The 18,463-nt window shown below is 53.7% G+C and overlaps 1 protein-coding gene and 1 pseudogene across 3 annotated transcripts; one reads left to right on the forward strand and one right to left on the reverse strand.

Moving 5' to 3' along the window:
• Window positions 1-3,414: 3,414 nt before the first annotated feature.
• On the forward strand, window positions 3,415-18,406 carry P4HTM (prolyl 4-hydroxylase, transmembrane). Of its 3 annotated transcripts, XM_084988317.1 has the most exons (10): window positions 3,415-3,764; window positions 3,990-4,071; window positions 12,950-13,140; window positions 13,995-14,091; window positions 15,429-15,591; window positions 16,145-16,330; window positions 17,061-17,151; window positions 17,356-17,479; window positions 17,998-18,223; window positions 18,362-18,406. In XM_084988317.1, exons 1-9 carry the CDS (start codon window positions 3,426-3,428, stop codon window positions 18,216-18,218), a joined length of 1,494 nt encoding a protein of 497 aa, XP_084844443.1. In that variant the 5' UTR covers window positions 3,415-3,425; the 3' UTR covers window positions 18,219-18,223; window positions 18,362-18,406. The 3 variants fall into 3 exon arrangements, with proteins under 3 accessions (XP_084844443.1, XP_003132246.1, XP_084844444.1); XM_003132198.5 differs by having other exon boundaries at window positions 17,998-18,406; XM_084988318.1 differs by lacking the exons at window positions 3,415-3,764; window positions 3,990-4,071; window positions 12,950-13,140 and adding an exon at window positions 15,268-15,353 and having other exon boundaries at window positions 17,998-18,406.
• LOC146397311 (secreted frizzled-related protein 5-like) lies at window positions 9,394-10,532 on the reverse strand (annotated as a pseudogene).
• Window positions 18,407-18,463: the final 57 nt, after the last annotated feature.

The raw sequence follows: 18,463 nt of genomic DNA on the forward strand, positions 1-18,463 counted from the left end.
GCGTGTTTGGAGTGTTCAGAGGATCCAAGTAGCCTTCTCAGGCAATGCCCCAGGGGATTCTGGCTGGTGAGCACCAAATGGGGTTCTTCCTGTTGATCAGCCCCCTCCTCCAGAGGGCTGCAAAGGCCCCATTTGCCTGACTCTGCACTGCCTTTCTTCCTCTTCTGGGGAGAGAGCACCTGTGGAGGGAAGTGAAATCTGGCAGTTTTGGCTTTCCTTTCCCTCCTTGGGTGCAGACCAAACCATTCCCAAACACGAACAATCCCAGCATGTGGTAATGTGCTGATTCTAATGCCCTTGAGGCTTGCCAAGGCCCTAAGCTGCTTATAAGAAGATCCTTGGGTCCCTTCAAAGCAGATTTGGGAGCAAAGGGCCATGGAGTATGACAAGGGGAAGTTGTGGTTTCACAGGGGCCCTGGGGTTACAAAGAGAAGACTCTAGACAGAGATTGAAGTGTTTGGAGTTTAGTCCCAAAGGTTGAGGACAGGAAATGGAGCTTGGGTTCTTAATTAAGGGGTTACACATTTGTGGTTGTCAGGAGTTGTGGCAACTTCAGTGATAGCTCAGGAGTAAAATCTCCAGAACTGTGGGCAGTACTCACAGGACAGCTGAAGGCAAGGGAGGTCCCAGATGCTGCCTTTCTGAACTCCACAGCTGCTACTTTTTGGACCTCAGATATGCCAGGCCTCATGCTTGGCAACTGGGTATATAATAGTGTGCTCTACTTGTGCTCTACATGGGCTCTACTTCTAGGAGCCTCCAAAACATGGAGGACACAAAATTGGTCACTATTGAATGTTTTCACAGAGGCAGCAAGGCCAGGGACTTCAGAGCAACTGCAGTGAGCAGAGTATCAATGGCCTTGGCACCATACCCTTGGTGATCTTAGATCAAAAGATAGCACATTAAAAAAAACAAAACACATTCTAGCAAAGTGTGGTGGAAGGATTTTCCATATATCCCTCAGGGCTTCATGCAACAATCTGAGCATTATCTTTGTACTGAACTATTATTTTTGGCCCTGAAAGCACAAAAAGTCCAATTTTTGTTATTGAGATTAGAAAACAGATTGGTACAAGGCCCAGACTTGGCTGTGTATCATGATTGAGGAGGGGTTGCCATTCCCATGAGGTGAGAGGTTTAGGCATCAGAGTTCCCGTTGTGGCTCAGTGGTTAATGAATCCGACTAGGAACGATGAGGTTGCGGGTTTGGTCCCTGGCCTTGCTCAGTGGGTTAAAGACCTGGCGTTGCCGTGAGCTGTGGTGCAGATTGCAGACGTGGCTCGGATCCCGCATTGCTGTGGCTGTGGCGTAGGCCGGCGGCTGTGGCTCCGATTGGACCCCTAGCCTGGGAACCTCCACATGCTGCAAGAGCAGCCCAGGAAATGGCGAAAAGACCAAAAAAAAAAAAAAAAAAGGTTTAGGCATCAAAAAGGCCATAGGTCTTAAAATGCCAAGAAATTATACTTTATGATTTGGTTGTGACATTCTCACACCCTACAGCAGGCAGAGCAGAAAAAGAGGATGAGGCACCCCCCACTTCCCACCCAACTTGCTTGTCTTTGTGGTTAGCACAGAAGGAGCTGTACATAGCAGTAAGCATAACTCAATTGGATACAGGTAATAGGAAAGTAGGAGAATGCAGTTCAGGAAAATAAGGAACATGGACATTATTGTGGTTACCTAAAAGGCTACAAAGGAAATGGTCTCAACATTCATTTATGGATACCAGAAAAGTATGACATCTGGAATTCATTTCAGGAAGAGGGCGCCAGGTCCTCAATGCCTCTGTCTTTGCCTTCATGTAGGGAGCATCCAGGCTTGCCAATGCCCTGCACAACTCAGTTCCCACTCCATCTGAAGCAGAATGCTGGACCACTGGTGTTATTTGGTCAGCGTCCCAGCTTTGGCTGAACCCCAGTGGCTCCTGTTGCCACCTGCCCTCCCTCCTTGAAAAAACATCCAGAACTTCTGTTGGACAGTGTTTTTCTTAAATGCATTTTTTTTTTTTTTTTGTCTTTTGTCTTTTGTCTTTTTGTTGTTGTTGTTGTTGCTATTTCTTGGGCCGCTCCCGCGGCATATGGAGATTCCCAGGCTAGGGGTTGAATCGGAGCTCTAGCCACCGGCCTACGCCAGAGCCACAGCAACGCGGGATCCGAGCCGCGTCTGCAACCTACACCACAGCTCACGGCAACGCTGGATCGTTAATCCACTGAGCAAGGGCAGGGATCGAACCTGCAACCTCATGGTTCCTAGTCGGATTCGTTAACCACTGCGCCACGACGGGAACTCCCATGGACAGTGTTTTTCTGTAATATCCTAAGGAGATTGATAAGATAGTCCCTAAGGATGACTGGATGAATAGATGAACCCATGTTCTTGGGTATAGATGAAACCTTTCATTGTGTGTGGAATCTCTAAGAGAATGAGAGGTGGGCCTGCCCTGAGCAGACCAGAAAATGCACATTCTACTTTTCTGGGAGGAAGTTGGAGGGTGCAGGAGTGTTAACAGGATAAGGAGAAACCACCAGCAATGATGTTGCTCTTGTCTCTGCATGTCTACCTGGAGGTTACTGGGAGCACAGAGCATGCCAAGGCTTTGGCACTTGACCAGTGGTATGTCCTCCCATCTTACTTGGCCATAATCTGAGTTGAATTTAACTCTGAGGCATTGGTGTCTCAGTTATGGAAAAGTCTTGTTTCTCCCTCTTAATATGTACCAGCTTTGAGGCAAGGAGTGTTCCTGTGCACCTGAGCACATGCATTTCTGCCGGAAACCCCCTCTGACCACCACAGGCTGGGTCCCCCATCTTTGCGGCCTCGTTCATCAGGGAGTTTCTTCCTAAGCCCTGACTCCTGCAGGCCTCCCTGGGAAGTTCAAACCAACCACAGAGGAGACCTCCAGGGCGTTTTTGTCCTCTTACACCAGCGAGTGTCAGTGCTCAATGCCATGTCAGGCCCACAACATCACATACGCAGGCATCGGCCTCCATGGCGCCCCCAACCAGCCGCAGTATTGAGTCATCGTTTGGCATTGCCTCCTTGCTGCCACCTCACTCCCTCCCAGGAGCGAGAAAATGCAGACCACACTTTTCAGGGAAGAGGGAAGCGCGTCCTAACTGGGGAACAGAGAAACTACCAGGGGCATTTCCTGTAACTGGTGGTCTTTTCTGCTTCTACACTTGATGGGTCGGCTTTTGCCTTAGGGAATGTGTATCTCCGCCTGATGATAATCCAGCTCGGGAAGAAAAACTCCAGTGTGGGCCCGGGTCCAAGGCGCAGAGATAGTGAGTTCCGCACGGGCGCGGCATCCCGGGTCACAGTCTTCCTAGTAACCTCGGCGCGCGCAGGCTCGCCGGCGGTTGTCCGGGCGACGGCGCGGCGAGATCGGCCCCTCCCATTGGCGCGTGCGCCACTTGGGCGCTATGGCTGCAGCTGCGGCGGCCGCAGGCCCGCGGCGGGAGGACTCGAGTCCGCAGTGGACGCCACCCCCGCGCGAGCCGGTCGGAGCAGCGGCCGGGCTGGGCGACTGCGAGGATGCACCGGTCCGGCCGCTGGGTAAGCCCCGCGGCATCTGCTCGCGCGCCTACTTTCTGGTGCTGATGGTGTTCGTGCATCTGTACCTGGGCAACGTGCTAGCGCTGCTGCTCTTCGTACACTACAGCAACGGTGACGAGAGCAGCGACCCTGGGCCCCAGCGCCGCACCCAGAGCCCCGGACCTGCGCCAACCTTGGCTCCCCTCACCCGGCTCGAGGGCATCAAGGTGAGGCTTCTTGCCGCCGCCGCGCGCTACAGGCCCTGCACCGCCTAGCCCGTGACGGCTGGCGCTGTGCCCGGGGCTCTATACTGCACCTGCGCCACTCGGGTAGTGCTGCGCGCACCCCTTTACTCGCTGGCCCACCCCCGGGCTCCAGGCCGGGGCGCCTTTTCCCTCCTTCGGCCCTTGCGGCCTGGCTCCCCAGCTTTCCGCTGTGCCGCTTTCCCTTAGGTGGGTCATGAGCGCAAGGTCCAGCTGGTTGCCGACAGGGATCACTTCATCCGAACCCTCAGCCTCAAGCCGCTGCTCTTCGGTAAGTCCCCTTGGGCGCCCCTGGGAAGGTCCAGAGCCTTCGATTCGGTAGCTGCCTTGAGGCTCATTTGAGCACGTGACTTATGTTTTGAAAATGGCTGCTTCAAAGTAGCCCTTTCTTTTCCACTCAGGTTGCCCACTTCCTGCCCCTGTTACCTCCACAATAGAGTGACAGGGTGACCTTTCCACACTCCCCTCTGTGACTCCAACTCTCTGATCCTTCCATCACAGGGCTGGGCATTGTGAGGGAGAACTAGTGTCTAAACATTTCATTGAAACTGCCTTTGGATACTCGCTGCCATGGTTAATTCTGTCACATTTTAGATTAGGGGGAGGGGCAGAGAGACTGCTAACCAGGTCCTAGCTGATTGCCTGGCCTCTGAAGGGAAGTCCTCCCAAAGTGGGCCCTGTGGTCTGATAAGAAATAGGCTATTCAAGTGTGGATAAGCTGGTGCCTGCAAACCCGCCCCACAAGGGCACCAGCCTTTGCTGCCATCACTCCAGGATTCCTCTTAGGATGGATTTTCATGTTCAGCCATTACAGTAGGTCACCTTCCAGGGTGACCTCATTTGGAACCAGATTCATAGCTCACATTTTCTGAGCTCTTGTTATATGCTAGCCTGCATGTGATCACTTCATTTAAATCTCACAACTCCTCTACGAGGTGAGTGTAGATCCCGCTGTCAGGCTAGTTGGTGAGAAAGTGAGGCACAGAGAGCTGAGGTTGCTTGGCCAGCCTCACACAGCTAGTTCAGGGCAAAGCTAGGATTTGAACGAGGCAGCCTTTCTCCAGAGCCTGCACTTGAAAGCCAGTGTGCTAGCTGTGAAGCCTCTTAAGGCCTTCAAAGAGCACCAGTGTCAACAAAATGGAGGTCCCCAGACCCATGACCTTGCTTGGGGCAGGTTACCCAGTCCAGTCCTGGGTACCCAGCCTCAGTGACACATCTGCCGTCCTGAAGTGTTCCTGGCTGCTGGGGGATGGAGTGGTTAAGGGGCTTTCAGGAGGGGACTGGAAACCAGAGCAGAGCATCTCAGCACATGCTGTTACCCCTAGGATGGAGGGCCCTGGTTAGGAATAATGCCTAGACCTGTGAGAATGATTTCACATGTATGCTATTTGAGGGGAAATAGGTTATGGTGTCAGTCCAGTTGTTGGAAGGGCTCTAAAATATTTATTATTGTTATTATTATTTTTTTAATTAAAAGAAAATTTTTGCTTTTTAGGGCCGCACCCACGGCATATGGAGGTTCCCAGGCTAGGGGTCTAATCGGAGCTACAACTGCTGGCCTGCACCACAACCACAGCAACGCCAGATCCAAGCCGCATCTTTACCTACACCACAGCTCACGGCAACACCAGATTCTTAACCTGCTGAGTAAGGCCAGGAATCGAACCCACAACCTCATGGTTCCTAGTTGGATTTGTTTCTGCTGTGCCACATCGGGAGCTCCTTATTGTTGTTATTATTATCATTGTTGCATAATATTGAAGCCTGTGAAGCACTAGTTTAGGTGCTGGGAACACAACATTGGACGAAATAGGAAAACAAAACCAAAACACCTGAAGCTGACATTCAAATGAGGAGAGAGATAATAAATAAGTGAATACATGAGGTGTGTCATATGATGCTAAGTGATCACGGACAAGTAAGGCAGAATTTCACCTGGGGTTGATAATGTGAACAGGGTGGCCAGGGTAGGCCTTCCTGAGAAAGATATTTGAGCAAAGACCCACAGGAGCTGTAGGATCAACCCAGGTGGCTGTCAAGGAACAGGTGATCTAGGCAAAGGGAGCAATTCTCCCCATTACCACATTGCTGTGAACAGGTACACTGAAGTGGGTGTGCTTTCTCTCATCAGCCTTTTTGGGACCTGTATACTTAATTCAGTCATATGTTAAGTGAACTATGAGACTGTAACTCCTAACCCTAACCCCCTAACAAGCAGCTTGTTGCATCAAAGTCCTACAAAGCAGAGAATGAGAAACCCAGATGCTAAGTCACCAAGAGTACATTACAGGAAGCAGAAGAGACAAAAGGTAAACTGATTCTGGTTAAGCCCTCAAATGTGGCTCTGTTTCTGCAGACAAGTTACAAAGGGCCCGATTAGAATTGGACAGTTGCAGCAAGAGGCTCCTTGTGGCCCTCATTTCCTCAAAAACTCTTACATTACCTTTGAGTCTGTTGGTGAAAAATGTGCCACGTTTTACCCAGAAAGTCTTGGGGCTTGCTGCTTGTTGAAATGGGGTGAGGCAAATGAAGAGATCAGTGATTATAAGTAGTCCAGTTGTGGAGTTCGTCTCGTGGCTCAGCAGTAGCAAACCCGACTAGTATCTGTGAGAACACGGGTTTGATCCCTGGCCTTGCTCAGTGGGTTGAGGATCTGGCATTGCCGTCAGATGTGGTGTGGGTCACAGATGTGGCTTGGGTCCTGCATTGCTGTGGCTGTAGCATTGGCTGGCAGCTGTAGCTCTGATTAGACTCCTAGCCTGGGAACCTCCATATTGTCACAGGTGTGGCCCTTAACACCCACCCCTCAGAAAAAAGTCCAGTTGTGAGACAGGCCAACCGCAGAGGGGAGGGATCCAAGAAGGAGCAGTTTCTAAACATAGTGTCGGATGATCCAAAGGAGGAAGCCTTACCCCAAGAAGGAGCATTGTTTGTCTGTCTTCTCTGCCTGCCTGTCCATCCACCTAGTGCCGCCCTAAAGTGGCAGGCAGGGCCAGAGGAGAATGCGCCTACTGTAGGTTCTGCCACCTCTGCCATATTGTGACTGCTGCCTACTCCCTACAGAATGCCAGGGCTCAAGGGATAGGTGTTCAGGGTTTAATAAGCTGGGGCAGTGGGACTGGGTTTTACACCAGAGCGCCTCCATCTCTGTGGAAGGGAACCTCACCACTTCACAGTGAAATACCCAGGTAACCTCCAGCCTTTCCCTTTGGGGAACATTTCCTTTTTCCCACCTTTGCTCCTAGAGACCTTTTGCAATGGGACCTGGGCCACAAGAGGCCCCACTCTATGAGTTTCTCGCAGATACCTGCTTGATTGTGGTAGGCATTTACCAAGGGTTTGGACCATCAGAAGTCGGTTGCAGGAGTTCCCGTCATGGCGCAGTGGTGAACGAATCCGACTAGGAACCATGAGGTTGCGGGTTCGGTCCCTGCCCTTGCTCAGTGGGTTAACGATCCGGCGTTGCCGTGAGCTGTGGTGTAGGTTGCAGACGTGGCTCGGATCCCGCGTTGCTGTGGCTCTGGCGTAGGCCGGTGGCTACAGCTCCGATTGGACCCCTAGCCTGGGAATCTCCATATGCCGCGGGAGTGGCCTAAGAAATAGCAAAAAGACAAAAAAAAAAAAAAAAAAGTCGGTTGCAGATTTCATCCCATTCAGTTCAGAATGGAGGTGTTCCAGTTCTGAGACACTGTCATCTCTTTGGGGATGCTGCTTTCTCTCATGTGGCTCGCTTCTCCCTCCACCTCGTTCCACCCCACATTCATTTTGTATTTAAGTAGCAGATCAGATCTTATCACTCCCTTTCTTAAAAGCTTCTCAGATTTCCCATTTCACGTCTTAAGTTTCATTTGGCACCACACGGCCCTCTTACCTCTCAGACCTCATTTCCTCTCACCTGCTACTCATTCTCTGTTGATTCTCAGATACGAGGCTCATTGCTACCTTGGCACCTCTGTATGTGCAGTTCCCTCCACCAGCAGTCTCAGGCTTGGCTCTTCCCATGGGAGGGTGCCATCACCCCCATCAGGCCTCTGCTCAGACCTCCCCTCTTTAGAGACCTCTCTTGACCTCAGACTGGTCTCAGGAGGTTCCCAGGCACTCTGTGGTGTCAGCCTGCTTGCCTTTCTTCTCAGCGCTTGGCATCATTGGAAACTCTTCTGTACTTATTTGTCAGTTGCACCTCTGCCCTTAAAGGTAAGCTGCGTGTGTGGGAGGTCTGATTTGATTTGGCTGTGTGTCCAGCAGCTGGAGGTTTTTACTGGGTAGCAGCCAGTCTAGCACCTGTCTGCTCAGAGAGGCCTCCATCACCACCCTGGGCAGGAGCCCCTGATTCAGTATCCTCTTCAAGAGCAGCAGGGGGCACCTATAGTGAGCCAGCAAGAGCTTTAGTTTACTTTCTCAAATATTTAAAGTAAATGAGTAATTTGGGGTTTTTTCCTTTTTAAAAAAACGTTTTAATTAAAAAAAAATTTTTTTTTGGCCACCTCTCGGCATTTGGAGTTCCTGGGCCAGGAGTCAGCCACAGTTGTGACCTAAGCAGCAGCTGTGGCAACACTGGATCCCAGTGCTCCCAAGAGGCTGCTGATCCCGTTGTGCCACAGTGGGAACTCCTTTTACAATTAAAAAAAAAAATTTTTTTTTTTCTTTTTTGGCTACCCTGCGGCATATGGAATTCCCAGGCCAGGGTTCAGATCTGAGTGGCTCAGGCCACAGCTGTGGCAGTGCCAGATCCTTTAACCCACTGAGCTGGCCTGGGGATCGAACCTGTGTCCCAGTGCTCCAGAGACGCCGCCAATCCCATTTGCTCACAGTGGGAACTCATTTTTAAATTTTTTTTAAATTTAAAAATTTTTTATTTAAGATAAATAAGTAATTGACACCAGTACACAAAATTTATTTTAAAACAATGACTGCTTTGTCATAGGATTTCCAAATGCATTTTTTCAGCTTTAAAAAACAATTTAGCAGCTACATAAAACCACGTGCTCTCTTGGCAAACACTGGAAGCCCAGAAATAGGGAAAGAATTTGTGTGTGCATGTTAGTTCAGGTTTGTAAGCAGTTTAATGCAATTTTTTGCATGCACCCGCCCCCTGCTGTTCCACTGGGCTCAACTTGGCAGAACTTTGGATTCAGTAAAGATCAGAAAGATATAACTGAGTTTGTCTGGGCCTTGACAAGCAGCATCATGCCTGGGTAAGCACAGCCTGAGGCTTTGTGCCTTGCCTGAAGCTCAGCCTGGGGTGCCAGGGCTTGTGGGCAGTAAGTAGCATGGCATCAGCCAGGCTGGCATCCCAGGTCTGGGAAGAACAGAAAGGTGATGTCTGCCCACCAAATATGGCTGCCTTTTTCCAGACAGCACTACTGGTTCAGGAAGGGGCCCCTGACTCTGACCACAGAAGTGAACTTCCATCCTGCTTGTGCCAATCCTGGGTAAGCCTTGAAACTTCTCTGGACTCTGGTCTGCAAATATCCATGGAAGGCAGCAGAAAGAGGGTTTTATGTATATCTAGGGGAGCACGTGGTTTGCTTGGGCACTGCAGAGGCTGTGGCTATTAATGCTGTATCGCAGGCTCCCCCACCTGCTTTACATTCTATTCCGGGCACTGGTGATGGTGCCACCTTCGCACAGCCAGGTGCAGATTTCGGTGGCCTCTGCTCCAAGCATAGGCCGTGGTTAGCAGCAGAGGTGACCCTGCACCTCCCCACTTAGCACGTACGTCCCAGCATGCCTTCCACGCAAGAGGTTGTGCACGCACGTGGCATCCAGCTGCAGCCACCGTCGCAGAGTAGGCGCTAGCTCCCCAGGGGGCAGTGGACCCACCTTCAGCACCTCTAGCCGTGAGTCCAGGTTGCAGTCTGAGGGTCCTGAGGATGATCCGTTGAGCCGGGAGAGCCTTACCTTCACTGCTGAATTGGATCAGAGGGGCACTGTGATGAACCTGGCCCCTCTGAGTGTCCCCCTCCTCCCCTCCACCTGGTGAATCAAACCCTCCTGTCATGCTCTGCTCCTGCAGTCAGGGTCCTGGAGAAGGCCTGGACTCCTGAATGTTGTTTTAGCAATGTCCCATGCTTATTAAAGGAATTTATTTTGTAGTTTTAACCAGGCATAACATTTGGGTATCCCCTCTTTTTTTCTCTCTTAGCACCAACCCAAGAGCAGGAATGAAGACACTTGTAAGGGGGTATAAGGGGCCTGTCTAGTGGCTCACCAAAATCGCTAGCACAGAGCGTGTCCAGGACCTCCTTTGATGAGCGGGTGTCCTGCAACTCACAGTCCCTGCAACTGGCACGCGGCACTGTGGAGTGGGGGTGGGGGGGAATGTGTGCTGAGTGAGCCTCCCGCTGGGCCCCAGGTTGGGGAGGGGAGCCATCAGAAGGATCCCTCCCACTTCCCCCCTTGCCCTTTACCCTTTTTGAGACAGATGGCCACTGTGTCGATTCCTTTTCTTTCCCACCAGAGAGACCCATTTACCTGATCCCCCACAGGAGTGATTCGAATGGGTTGGGCTCAGCCCATGGGGCCGAGCAAGGGCTCGACCAGCTTAGAAACCCTGCAGAGACTCACGCAGGCAGCTTGAGTGGGAGCCGTTGGAGATGGCAGCCATGCAGAGGCTGTGGCCGGCAGGGAAGCGTCCACAGTGCAGGATGGCTGGCCAGGGGTATCCATAGCAGGCCATGATGGGCGCACAGCTGGCCCGCACAGCCTTGCACAGACTGCGGCATGGGTAGATGACCCTGCAGGGCAGGGAAAGGGTTGGGGATGGTGGGTGCTCAGGACCAGGGTTCCTGGACTCCATGCTGGGGGCTTCTGGTGCTCCTAGCTTGAGGACTGGCCAGTGACTCCATGGTTGCTGGGCAACAACACTCTGGTCACCTAGCAGCAGCCCTGCAGCTGGGCCTCTAGCTTGCTTGCTGGAATCTTAGCCCTGTGCCCGCCATCTTCCCTCCTAGCGCTTCTGACTTATATCCCCACATCCACTGCTCCTCTGGCCCAGGCTGCTTTCTAGCTTTCCAGTTCTCCTCCCCTTCCAGCTCTGATAGATGGCTAGTGCCTGGAAGAGGGATGTGGGAGGAGCCCTGCACTCTGGGCCTTCACTCCCCATCTAGGAGGGAGAAAGCAGGGCCTTCTTGTCCTGAAAGCCCTGCAAGACTTGGCAGTTTCTAGCCAGGGCTGAGGTTGGCAAAGAGCAAGAGGGCCCATGATCCTCATGTTCTGAAAGAGCCCATTCTTGCGGCTATAGGCATGGCTTCCCTGAGGCTCTAGGAAGGGCCCTGGCTCTGCAAAGAAGAAACTGAAGTTGTTCATGGGGTGGGTTAGGCTGGGAAAGAGGAATCAGCCTTGCTGGACTCAAGAGAAAAGGCCACCTGATGGGCTGTGGCTCCATCTCTTGCCAGGACCCCTTGGGCAGAGTTTCACACCTTACTGGAGAGGGGTTCTTGGCCCGCTGCCCTATAGCAGCCTGCTCACCTGCCCTCCCTCAACATTTAAGAGCCTTGTTGCTTTGGAGTTCCTGTTGTGGCGCAGTGGTTAACAAATCTGACTAGGAGCCATGAGGTTGCAGGTTTGATCCCTGGCCTTGCTTGGCAGGTTAAGGATCCGGTGTGGCCATGAGCTGTGGTGTAGGTCGCAGACGCAGCTCAGATCCCAAGTTGCTGTGGCTCTGGTGTAGGTCGGTGGCTACAGTTCCGATTAGACCCCTAGCCTGGGAACTTCCATATGCCATGAGAGTGCCCCTAGAAAAGACAAAAAGACAAAAAAAAAAAAAAAAAAAAGCCTTGTTGCTTTATGGATCCAGACCAGGCTGCTCACCATTGATTGTCCCCTGCCTAGGTCTCCGCTGTCCCAGACATCTGCTCCTCTCTGCCAGCATCACCCTGACAAAACAATTCTTCACCTTCCTGTTAGCCCCCAGCACTGATAGGTACACAGCAATGATTAGTGAAGAGCTGCCAGAGCAAGCCCGTGCTGAAGAGAGGCCCCCACCCTCACCTGGGAGCCCCTGCCCTACCTGTCGAGGCACACAGGGGCAAAGAGGGAGCAGAGGAAGAGGCACGCATCAGGGTGACACTCCCTGGCCAGCAGGGGCAACCAGCTGGCTGACTGCTGGATAGCCTCGGCCATTGTGTCGTGGTCCAGCAAGTTGGGTAGCCGCATCTCTGTGTAGCCAATGTCGTGGCACAACGCCATAGCTTGGGGAATGGGCATGCACTGTGTGGGGCCCCAGGGAGCCCCCGCTGTGCCATCACCCCACAGCACCACCAGTGCCACCAGCAGCCACAGCCCTCGATCCATCACTTGCTTTCTCTGCCATGGTCTCAGTGGACTGAGGTTGGGGGCTTTATAGAGCTATACCCACACCCCAGAGGCCAGTGTTTGCCCAGCTCCCAGGGGCTTGGACCCACCTGGTTAGGCCCCTGTGTGCTGGCCTGGGCTGTTTGCATTTGATTATTAGCACACAGCAGGAGCCTATAGAGGTCGGTGGCATCTTCTGTGGGCCTGTGAATTACCGGCACCTAATAAACTGAAGAAACCTGGGCCTGTGTTTTCTTTTCTTTTTCTAGTTTACTTTTCTTGTTTGTTTGTTTATTTTTTAAACCATCAGGAGGTAACTGTTGATTAGCATTTTGGTCTAACCCATTGTCCAGCACTGCTGCCCCTAAGTGGATCGCTCACACCCTTTCTGGGTTTGCCGGGTTGCGGGGTGAGGGGGATCAAGCAGGCCAAGGGTGGGGCTTTTGTCCTGTCCTCAGTGTCATCACATCTGGGTCACCTACTCATGGAAGCCGAATGTGGTTGTGAGCATGTGTTCTGGAGCACAGTCCTTTGCAGCCCTGGCCAAGTTGCCGATGTCTCTGTGCTTAGGGCTCCTCAGAGACAGGAAGGGTGAATTGCTCGCACCTGGCTTTCTCAGAAAAGTGTGTGCTCTCAGCATCAAAGAGAGAGGCCCCATGTTCCAAATGCTGGCCAGCCTTTTCAGGACAACTCGACCTTGGGGAGCAGATGTAAAGGGGTATGTGAAGTCCTCCTGACTTGGTGACAAGCCAGCAGGGGACAAGGATTAGCCCAGTACTCTGCAGAGAGGAAGGTACTGGGTGCCTCAGTGTCCTGGCTCAGTCCTTGGCCTCACCCACCTCCTCTTCTGGCAGAAGTCCCTGGCTTCCTGAGTGATGAGGAGTGTCGGCTCATCATCCACCTGGCACAGATGAAGGGGTTACAGCGCAGCCAGATCCTGCCCACCGAAGAGTACGAGGAAGCAATGGGCACAATGCAGATCAGCCAGTTGGACCTCTTCCAGCTGCTGGACCAGAACCATGATGGTCACCTGCAGCTCCGTGAGGTTGGGATCCCAGGGCCTGGAGTAGGCACCGGGGTGGGGGAGTACCCAGAATTGTCTTTCTGGTGGCTAGGTCACTTGTGCTGCTCAGCCCTGGCCCCAAGAGTCAGTTGCCATCTCAGATCAATTTGGGCATGCCCAGGCCCAGGGTCCTCCTTCCCTCCCTGGAGAGCCTCTTGTTGCCCTGGAAACCCCAGAGAATGGCAGGAGAGTCCACCTGGGGGTATTGGCATTTATTGCCACAGTTCCCAGGTGGTGTGCTCTCTGTGGTCTGGATTCCTGGTTGCCATTGCCAGGAGCCCCACGGAACTCATGCTGGGTAGGATGGCAGCTCTGAGGGGCCAGAAGTCTGCATCTCTCTCTGCAGGCCCCTCATGCTCAGGCTTCTGTGGGGTCCCTTGCCTACACAAAGTGCCTTACTGAGCCCATTCTCCCTAAGGAGGCCATTAGCCGACCAGGCCTTCCCATGGTGCCTGTTCCCTCTTCGCCCACAGGCCTTGGCCCCCCACCCCCACCCCCCAGCAACCTCACCTGGTGTATCTGGGCGGGACATAGGCCTGTCCTTCACTCTGCCTCCAACAAGCCAACAGTGTTCCCCATAGAAGCCAGAGTCCCAGTGGGGCTGGGAGTGGTCATGGCCCTCAGGTGTCGGCTGACTTCCTGGCCTCCTTCCCACATGCCTCTGTAACTCTCTGCCTGCCCTCACTTCAGCTTAGGGGCCTAAGGCTCTGTCCTGTGTCCTCACCCATGTGCTGTCACCTGAACCCTTAGCCCTACAGAAAGAACTAGGCAGCTCTCTGGGCTCTGATAACTCCATCACTGGGCCACCCCCACTGAGGCACCATCTTGTGCTTTAGGTCCTGGCCCAGACTCGCCTGGGAAATGGACGGTGGATGACTCCAGAGAACATTCAGGAGATGTACTCTGCGATCAAGGCTGACCCTGATGGTGATGGTGAGCTCATACCTCGCCACAAACCTGTCCTCGTGAGCCTCCTGCCCACCAGCCAGGCAGCCTCTCTGCCCAGCTTGTAGAGTAGCCAGAGATGAGAAGGTGAGGATCCAGCCTTGCCTTCACGGCTGGGAGGTGAGCAGGAGCTAGACCTTGCCATTTGGCTTGGTAACAGTCTAGAGGACAGTTTTTGGAGACCCTTTTGACTTCATCAGACAGCCTCTGGAGCATAGGAGGTATGGTTGCTGGCTGACAGAGGGCAGATTGGTAGAGCGGAAGCAAAGGGACAGTGAGGTCAGTTTCGCATCTGCCTCTCCCCAGTCTGGCCCAGCAGTCAGCCTCCTTGCTCTAACCAAGGTGTCCCCTTGCCTTCCTCTCACCCACTCAGAGTCATGCTAACTGCTGGGGGTGGGTGTGGGTAGGGATGTTGTGTAAGCACCCTCCCCTTTGGTAATAACCCTCAGAAAGTCTCTGAAGTGTAGTCACCACCCTCACGTCCAAGTGTGGACCAGTTGAGGAAATGGGACTTGGAAGAACAGCCTTGTGGCAGAGTGAAGAATCTGCCAGGACCTGTGGCTGGAGGGTTATCATGCTGCTACTGCCTCTGTGTACAGAGCTAGTGACAGACTCTCAGCCCTTGAGCCCCCCCCACCCTCAGAGGAAAATAGGCCAAAGCATGAAAGTGCCTCATTTGGGTCAGCCAGGATAACATGGAGCAAAGACATCAGCTACTCTTCCAGAACCCCAAAAGGGTAGAGCCCAGCTTTTTGGGTTGGGCAGGAAAAGGGAGAGTGTTCTCATTTGGGGGGGTGCCCTGGCTCTTTCTGCTCGGGTGGACTGGTTATCCAGCAGGCAGGTGTATTCCACTCAGGATAAGACTTTAGGTCACGAGGGAACTCCTGGGGACCAGTCCCACTACAGTGTGGATGGCCCTGGACAAAAGCAGCACTGAATGCTCTCTTTCTTCACCTGCTACAGGACTGGAGGGTGGCCACCACACTCTACAGAGCCAAGCTGGAGGGCCAGGGACAGTCCTTGGCCTAGGGTCCTGGCCACATGGCTTAAGCTTCCTTTGGAGAGACCCCGCTGTGGTCAATCTAAAAGGGGTTGGGCTTCATCCTTTTGGGGGCCAAATCAGGGCTTAAACTGAGGAAATAAACCTTTTGGGTCTTCCTGTAGGGCCTGATGTGACAGAAGCCAACTTCATCTGACCCAAGTCCAGGTTGGGGTGCACATGGCCCCCGAGTGCCTAAGGCCAGGGGAAGGTAGGAAGGTGTATCCCCCTAGTGTGGCCTCCCCCCACGGGCTTGGTGGGCATTGATGGTGGTTGCCCTGTGCAGGAGTGCTGAGCCTGCAGGAGTTCTCCGACATGGACCTTCGGGACTTTCACAAGTACATGAGGAGCCACAAAGCAGAGTCCAGTGAGCTGGTGCGTAACAGCTACCACACGTGGCTGTACCAGGGTGAAGGTGCCCATCACGTCATGCGTGCCATCCGCCAGAGGTGAGCACCTGAGGCTGTCCTCTCTGGTGCAGGGGGAGAGGACCACCAGGGCCCTTGAAGACCTTGGCTATTAACCAATTCAGGATTAAGTTCCAGTTGTTAGACTAGGATTGGGACCCATTAGGAGACAGATGATTAACAAAGGCCAGTTAACCCTAACTGTGGGCAAACAATATACATTTGGGATAAGAAAAAGGCTGAATGTTTGTCTTCTGCTAATTAGAGAAATGACCTCTTATCTCTGTCCACAGGACCCCCTGCCCCTGAGCAGCCAGGGGTTTTAGATAACCACCTCCTTCCTGGAGGGAATGTCTCTCCCTTGCCCAACTTAGTGGAAGTCTCCTCTTTCCCACCCAGTGGATGTTTCTGGCATCCAGGAAAAAGGGCTCATCATGAGTAACCCTTTCCTGTTCCTACAGGGCCAGTCTGGGGTGGCTTAAGGGGCTTCCAGGGGAAATAGGAAGGGGGAGAGCTTTTGGCAGGGACCACCCTGCCAGCTCCTTCAGGTGCCACCTGGCATGGGGCTGCCAGGCTGATGTCTGCTGCCCACCAGGGTGCTGCGCCTCACCCGCCTGTCACCTGAGATCGTGGAGCTCAGCGAGCCGCTGCAGGTCGTGCGGTATGGCGAGGGAGGCCACTACCATGCCCATGTGGACAGCGGGCCTGTGTACCCAGAGACCATCTGCTCCCATACCAAGCTGGTAGCCAACGAGTCTGTACCCTTTGAGACCTCCTGCCGGCAAGTACCTCCCACCTGGACACTGCCTTCAGTTCCCAGTCAGGCACCCCCATGACACAAGCACAGCCCTGCCCTGTGGGTGTGCCCCTTAGTATGTGGCTGGCAAAGTGCTGGGCCATCTTTGTCAAAGATACCCGCACTTCTCCCCCAAGTTGTTTACCAGCTGGCCCAAAAGGGTGGCTATCTTGTCTTGGTGGCTAGACTGAGGTACCCACAGACACTCAAACTCGCCCCTAGAGCTTTCAGGCAAGGGGCAAGTCTGGACCCCTGATTATTTCTGCCCCCTTCTGTGGTTGTTAATCCTGCCTCCACTGCTAGAGACCTCAGCTTCTCCCTTAAGTTGTGTCCCCCTTCCCTGTCAAGGTGTGGTGGCAGATCTTTCATCTTCATGTGGCTGCTCTGGCTTAGCCCCTGCCAGTTGCAGCCAGCCTTCCCCCTGCATGATCTTGCTGCTCCTGCTAGCCTGCCTTTCCCAGCTGACCCTTGGTCAAGACCATGTAATTTAGCTAACTGCACCTGAGATTTTGGCCACAAAAAACATTGTGACACCCAGAAGGAGACTTGTGGGAAGAATGGCCTAGGGACGTGTTGCTACTGACCTCCCTTGTTATCACGAAACCCAGCCTGCCCCTCTGGCCCTTGGGAACCTGGGCAGCTTATCCTGCCCACAGGTAAGCCTCTGGGAGTGTCCACAGATGGGGACCTGCTCAACAGCCCCCCTGCCTTACAGCTACATGACAGTGCTGTTTTATTTGAACAACGTCACCGGTGGGGGCGAGACTGTCTTCCCTGTAGCAGACAACAGAACCTATGATGAAATGGTAAGGGCCAACCCGGCTGTTACTCTGGTGGGATGGCAGGGCCTTGGGCAAATGTAGTGTATACCTCCCCCTTCAGACTTGGGATGAGGCCTAAACTGTCCCTTGAGCACTGGTGTCCCTCTGGCCACCTTTGGCTGCCTGGCCTTAGGCTCCTGGCCATACAGTAGGGATGGCTTGTAAACCCCATCACTCTGCTGCCCACAGAGTCTGATTCAGGATGACATTGACCTCCGTGACACTCGGAGGCACTGTGACAAGGGGAACCTGCGTGTCAAGCCCCGTCAGGGCACAGCAGTCTTCTGGTACAACTACCTGCCTGATGGGCAAGGTGAGGAACTTTGGCCAGGCTAGGGCTGCCTTGCGAGAAGCTTCCCTTTACTCAGCCCTGAATGCCACCCTGGGGAGCTGTTTCTGCCTGTCCTTCAAGTGGCTTTCTGCCCTTCGTCCCTCCCAAAGGCCATCCTCAGTGACTTCACCAGCCAGCACCTGTGCAGCCTCCTGGGTTATCTGGAGCCCTGTGATTCCCTGATGCCACATAGCTTTCCCGCTCATTGGGGCTGGGGACTTGTGCCCCTCAGTAACCCAGACTGGGAAGGTCTGTGGACAGGCCTGGCAGCTGGTTTCAGAGGGCTAGAGGTCTTGATAAGGCATTCACTGGAGAGAGATGCTGAGCCCCCAAGGAGGCCTTGGGGCCGTATGTTTGCCACTGAAGGTGTGCGCAGCTGGGCCTACCCTTGCCATGCACTTAGGCTACATGAGGCCAAACTCAGGCCAGCCCACAAGCTCAAGTCAGTCCAGCCTGGAGTCCCTACCATCCCCTCGCTTGCTCACATCCTCCTCTCCTAGGTTGGGTGGGCGATGTGGACGACTACTCGCTGCACGGGGGCTGCCTGGTCACACGCGGAACTAAATGGATTGCCAACAACTGGATCAACGTGGACCCCAGCCGGGCGCGGCAGGCGCTCTTCCAGCAGGAGATGGCGCGCCTGGCCCGCGAAGGTGGCGCCGACTCGCAGCCGGAGTGGGCCCTGGACAGGGCCTACCGCAACGCGCGTGTGGAGCTCTGAGGGGAGTGTCCACCCTGAGGTCGGGGCCCTGCCGTCCCTCTGTCTAGCCGCAGGTCAAAGGCCTGGCCATTGTCTTGCCCCATCCCTGCCTCCAGCCACGATTAGGACATAGCTCCTATATCAATGTTATTTATTGTGTACAGACCTATGCTGCCCCGACAAATAAAACTACACGGTTTGGAGCTGCAGGGCGGAGAAGCTCCGGGGCGGGAGCGAGACCGGGCGAGGCGGAGCGCTGCGGAATC

The sequence above is a fragment of the Sus scrofa genome, chromosome 13, assembly GCF_054392235.1.
Source record: "Sus scrofa isolate SSC_HxYL_T2T_F1_AM1 chromosome 13, Sscrofa_HxYL_maternal_Yorkshire_Landrace_v2.0, whole genome shotgun sequence".
NCBI lineage: Eukaryota > Metazoa > Chordata > Mammalia > Artiodactyla > Suidae > Sus > Sus scrofa.